At 41.9% G+C, this 6,215-nt stretch overlaps 2 protein-coding genes across 2 annotated transcripts in view; one reads left to right on the forward strand and one right to left on the reverse strand.

The window, feature by feature from the left end:
- The window catches only part of ablim1a (actin binding LIM protein 1a), a 61,822-nt gene extending 59,689 nt beyond the window's left edge, over nt 1-2,133 (reverse strand). The window contains exon 1 of the mRNA XM_042064814.1: nt 1,832-2,133. Within this exon, the coding sequence (XP_041920748.1) occupies nt 1,832-1,844 (13 nt within the window). The 5' untranslated portion in view covers nt 1,845-2,133. The remainder of the gene's footprint in view (nt 1-1,831) is intronic.
- A 2,526-nt stretch (nt 2,134-4,659) lies between these two features.
- On the forward strand, nt 4,660-6,215 carry LOC121685052 (interferon-induced protein with tetratricopeptide repeats 2-like; the record flags this gene model as incomplete). Its single annotated transcript, XM_042065309.1, has 1 exon — nt 4,660-6,215. A coding segment is annotated over one exon (1,080 nt), but the record flags the coding sequence as incomplete, so codon positions are not given.

Below are 6,215 nucleotides of genomic sequence, written 5' to 3' on the forward strand. Positions count from 1 at the left end.
GGGAGACCTGAAGCTGCATACCAACTTTTACTGAGCTAGGTTCGTCCAGGCGGTGTAAACCAAACAGATGCACAGCAGTCTGAACCCTGATAGCCTGTTTTTAAAAACAGCTAACCCACAACAACTGATGTAAATTCCTTCTTAGGAAATGACAAGCATTCTTCCCTTCCATTGCAATTTCCACTGTAAAGCTATACCCAGCTTCTGACTATTAAACCATATTTCAAATCTCATTCATTCCAGCCTCTCACTTCCTCTACTTCCAGGGCCTTGGGGAAGACGGTCCTATTTTAATATGGAGGGATGGTCAGAGAGCCAACACACAAATCCTCTGGAACATTGTTTGCGACGGACGGGGGAACAAAAAATGAACATCTGTGTCAGTAATGCAATCTCTGAAAGGGCTTTTGCATGAGTCTGTTTTGAGATTTTCATCTTAAGGCACTTGGCAGAGATTCAATGCAAAACAATTATATTGTGATGTAGTGTGTGTGTGTGTGTGTGTGTGTGTGTGTGTGTGTGTGTGTGTGTGTGTGTGTGTGTGTGTGTGTGTGTGTGTACTTGCATTTTGGTAAAAAACGCTATAATCCATTATGCCAGTGCAACTTAGAACTATTTTTTTTTCTCCTAATAGACACTGCAACTAAAATGGCACCATGTTGTCCCCTCTACAGTTGCATGACACCACACACATCCAAGCTCTTGGGTTCATAGAAGGATAACAGGCACTAGTGCACAGGGTAAGCCCTCTGTCTCTATGAAACCTGCTGACCACAGTTATGCACTGCAGGAATACAGGTTTCTGTCAGTTCATCTGCTGAGTTTCTATAGACCAGTTAAAACATTCCAAACACCATAACTCAACCAAGGATGCCAACCACACCATGCCAAGGTGGCCTACTCAAGAGGAGACAAAATATAGACTATTTTCTAGTATTAATGAGTGCAGACTATGCTACAACAAAGACACAGGATGAAAAGTGTCAGATGTCAGTACAAAGATGTCAAAACAAAGCCCTTGAAACATGCAAACAATTGGTTGTTGGCTAAATTCAGTTTACCTTTTAGTCTGCCTTTCTCAGATATTTATATAAAAACGTTTTATAATATTGACAAAATGTCACCTTTACTACGGCCAACATATTTCTGACGTTGACTTTGGATAACACTCACACAAACAGTGAAGTGAGTGTGTTTTCAGCTCGTAGCTATTTCAGAGTTTTCTGCTATGTTACCAAGTTATTGGACACAACCGGCTACTCCGATAGCACCATCTGCTGGTGAGAACTGAGAAGTCTCCTCGTCTCGCCATCACTTGCAGTAGTATGCTTAGGCGTTAAGTTCTAGAGTTCAGAAGCAAGATAACGTTAGTCGCCTACTAAACAGATGCATTCGTTCGTTCGTTCATTCTGCTTCAGTTTCAGATGTAGTATTAACATCATTACTTGGATGAAGACATAATAAGTAGCCTACAGGAGGTCATAAAAGTAGCATACACCAGGCAGATGTGCCATGCCAAACGTGCCTGGTAAAACAATATCAACAATCCTCATCGAATTACAACCTATTACATTCTGATGGCATTGCAACAGTGATAAAGACCAGTTTGCATGCGGTGGTCCCCCCCCCCCCCAATCCCACAAAGATGTCTTTGGATTTGCACAGGCGAGGTGGCACCCATCCGATAGCCCACATCTCTCTTTTATGCTAAGGTCATTGACTGCTACCAGTGATTTACCACTTAATGCAATGATGTACAGCTTTTTTCTACCGGGCCATGGAATATATTAGGCTCCCCCTTGGATATATCTTATATGCTGCTGTTGCTTACCTTTTGTAGACATACCCAGCAGACGTGCACCAAACGAGAATAAACAGTTTTTTTCCCCTCAAAACAATGTTTGCTCGGAATAGGTTGATGGTTACATGGCAAACGTGGCTCCAAGTGGTTTCAGTATATTGCCATGTCCTCCACGAATAACACTAGCGCTCCATCAACGTTTGGGCGTGTCCCGGCATGAGAAATCAATGCGCAGGTTATTAAGTTGCATGTCATGCTCAGAGTGGCTAAATTTCCCGTTGTCAGATACCCTAGAACGCACGTTATCACCAGATGTAGCCTCACAGAGTTTCTTACAATGCTATTGAGATCTCAACTTGACGGAATAGACCAGACTACAGTGGCGTCGTTAGACCTGGGCATTCGGGGCTATAGCCCCGGATCCTCTGGGGATAGCCCCGGATCTATGGGCCGTCAACAACAACAACAACAAAAACTCTAATCGTGAATGAAATAAATAGCCCCGTAGAAGAGACTTTTGTGTTTTGTGTCCATTGTGTGCATTAACGGCAGCGCAAGAAAATCTGACGTGATCTGGGCAGGTTTAGAATCATTTGTTGCAAAATGTTGAAATTTCAATTCTCCTCTACGCTATTACGCATTGCTGTTTCGTGCTTCTACTAACTACCTATAGCGAAATAAGTGTACAGAAGGACAAATGAATATCAGAAGTTTCTTTAGAGAAAAAAGGGCAGAGCAGGGACAATAAGTGGAAACTCAGTGTGTCATCATCTCCCGCAACCCAGGAGGACATTTCGATCAGCTCAGTTTCAATATATCGTGATTTACTATTGAATCACATGCGCAGTAAATATGGTAAACCTGACCTCGTTTGAGGGGGCTTCCAAGCAATGCATGTTGGGCTTGATTTTGACACAATCCAAATGCATTGCTTTCAAGGCACCCATAGCCCATTAATTGAAGGGGATGACGTCCAAATGTTTATCCCGAGACGAACGCTCACACCTGTGCACTTGACAGAGGTGCATGACGATGTTTATTCTACAGGCTATTTTAATGTCATATTTTGGGTGTTGTATGTGGTGCACTTTGGCAGAAGAGACGTTCTCTTTACACGGTCTTTAAACATCAAGTGTTTAATAGGTTTGTTATTAACAGTTTATTTTTTTGATAGTGAAAAATTCAGCACTGGGTCCCTTCATTAGAAAGGATGTTGTTATTCAAAATAGCTTACATGATTCTATAAAGAGAAGGAACATACACCTGTTGCTTCATCATGCTGTTTTAATTTCTCTTCTCTGCAATTTCTCTCTATTCCTCAATCTATATTTTAAAGGAACTTGTTTATTCATGTCTCTTTACTTAAATTTCTTCAGAAAAGGTCAGACATGACAGAAATGTGGCTTTTACCACTCAGATATGCCTATAGTCAAAGGCCACAACATAGCTGTGGCCAGGGGCGCCTGCAGGAATTAATGCTACGGTACGCACACCCATCACCCCCCCCCCAAAAAAAAAATCACTCGTGAACAGGCTAAAGTTACCTTTAGCTTTGTTCTAGCGTAACGTGACGTCTAGCTTTAGTGCAGTCTAACGTTCTGACAAGCACACCAATTGCCTACCTTGTTCTTGCCCATCTGGAATAACTCCTAGCTTTGCTGCCTCCATCCTTTCTGTTTTCGTTGTTTAAACTTGTGATATCCATGATGAGTATTGAGTTAGTTAATTAGCTCAACATTGTGTGCTGATAACCATATATAAATAGCCGAGTAAAAGAAAACAACAAGTAGCCTATTGCGTGTCTGCGTGCGTATTCTCTCTCCTGCTCAAACAAAATGCGTGCACGTTAATTTTGATAACGTGTTCACTAACTTTACGTATTAGTAAATGGTAAATAGCCTAATGTCATGCAGCTAAAGGGATACTGTGCATAGTTGGGAAGGTATGGTAGGCCAATCTGGTGTGAATACACACACTCACAAGGGACATTTTCTGTTGTTGAGTAGCTTGATGGTACGCACAGTGCGTACGGACGTACACCTGCAGGCGCGCCTGGCTGTGGCTAAGAAAGCCTCAGTGATATATACAGTAAGTATATCATCAATGTGAATTCAACTGCTTATTTTCACCCATAAAAGACCCAAAACCCAAAGCAAACAGTAAGCATTAAACAGTATTTCAAGTCAAGTCAAGTCAAGTCAAATGTGTTATCCCAATGGGGGGATAATAACATTTTGGTGATTTGTTGATGATGTAATGATGTAATTATAATGATGTAATGATGTAATTATGCTTTGGGAGGCCTACGTGATCACTTTGATAAGCGGTAGACTTTAGACCTTACTAGATAAGGTGAGGGCCAATATATACTGGAGGTTTGTTGAAAGCTTTAAACACTTGAAAGAAGCTGTTTGGAGAGCACAACACATACTCTTTCAACACACTAGACCACACTACTGAAAGCCATCATGGAGTAAGTATTTTACGAGACTATCTTATCAGAACCATTTAATTAAACATAAGTCTATATTTAAAACAAATGCAACTAGTAATCCATGTATTATATAGGGATCAAATGGCTGATACAATAACACCTTTCTCTTTCTCTTTCTCTCTCTCTCTCTCTCTCTCTCCATAGCTCATTCAAGACTCCTCTGAGGAGAAAGCTAGACAGCCTTGAGTGCCACTTCACCTGGAACCTCAGTGGCAGCAAGGGGCAACGTATTGAAGGTCTGAGGGAGTATTTGGAGGAAGTTCGTAAAGGTGGTGGCTGTCCTTGGGAGGGTCACCTGTACAACCTGCTGGGTTACATTGTCTACCACATCACAGACTCCGCAGAGGAGGCACTGATACGCCTGCTACAGGCTGAGGTGGTGCTCAAACAGCGAGAACCGGAGGGCAGAGGACCTCGTCTGCTGGTCAACCAGGCTAACCTGGTCTGGGTGCACTACCATTTGGGGGAGCTGCCGGAGTGCCACGCTTCTCTGGAGGAAGTGACCCGGCTCCAGGAGGATTTCCCTGCACCTCCCGGGTGTGAACTGCATCCAGAGGTATATGGGGAGAAAGGCTGGACTCAGGTGAAGTTTGAGTATGAATTGAAAAAGCAAGCTGTAGCTAACTTTGAAATGGCTCTGAGAGGAGACCCAGATAGGAAAGAGTGGCACGTAGGCCTTGCAATGGCCAAGTATAAAGTTTATTATGGTATAGGGAATGAACAATTGAATGAAGAAATTATAAAGCAAATTGAACGTGCAAAGACAATGGATCCAGATAATCTTCGCATGTCAGCTCTCTACTTGGTTGCTTTGGCAGCGGTTGGCCAGAAGACAGAAGAGACTACGAGAGAGGCCGAAAAACTAGTCCAACAGATAAAACCCAATCAAGATGGCCTTGGAGATCTTCTCCATTTCTTCCGCGTATATGATTCATCGGATAGAGGTTTACAATTAGCAGAAGAGGTAGTGAGGAAATACCCGTCTGAAAAAGGAACCAAAAAGCAGCTGGCTCATTGTTATAGAAGGAAAATTTTGGAATCACGGGGGAACATAGATCAGGAATTGATGAGGAAAGCCCTTGACATTTATGAAGAGGTCATCAGCCTTTACCCATACAGAGAGGAGTTTAAAATGAATATTGCAGGATTATACGCTCAATCAGGCGACATCGAGAAAGCAGATCAGATATATGAGGATCTTCTCAGTAAGAGGGATGCCCTCGAACCTAAGTGTCTACAGCTGTTATACTCCAGATATGCAAAACACCTTAATCGGTTTAAAAAATTGCCTTTGGAATCCAGTGATTACCACAAAAAGATTGTAGAAATCCAAGTTCATTCTTGGGAGAAGCAGGACAGCATCAGAATTCTCCAGTCAATTAGTCGTTGCCAACCGAGATTTGATGATATCCCAGTCTTTCTATCACAGCATGGACTGAACTGATTTTGCGCTGTATGTCTTAGTCATATAGACAGCTGTAGTGATTGTAGTGATTGAAGGTTGTGATTGAAGGTTGTAGAAATCCAAGTTCATTTTTGAGAGAGGCAGGACAGCATTACAATTCTCTGGAAAATTGATAGGAATATTAGCCATCCAAAACCTGAAGAAATCCAAGACTTTTTGTTCAAGCATCTGAGCTGATCATGTGTACAGTAGTTTGTCTACTCATATGATGCAGTATTCAGATACATCCCAAATTTTAATAAATAAATGTACAATCAAGAAATTATGCAAACTCGCAGACCGAAAATGCCGCTATATACATTCTTTGCAGTCAGATAATGGGGAAAAATTGAGTTAATTAAAAAATTGATGTGTAAACTTTGGAAGATCCTGTAATGACCACTGTAAACTGTATCCAGTGTTGTAGTCTGTATATTAGTACTCACTAGCCTGGGTGCCATTCCGAACTTAGTCCC

The sequence above is a fragment of the Alosa sapidissima genome, chromosome 16 (genome assembly GCF_018492685.1).
Source record: "Alosa sapidissima isolate fAloSap1 chromosome 16, fAloSap1.pri, whole genome shotgun sequence".
Taxonomy (NCBI): domain Eukaryota; kingdom Metazoa; phylum Chordata; class Actinopteri; order Clupeiformes; family Clupeidae; genus Alosa; species Alosa sapidissima.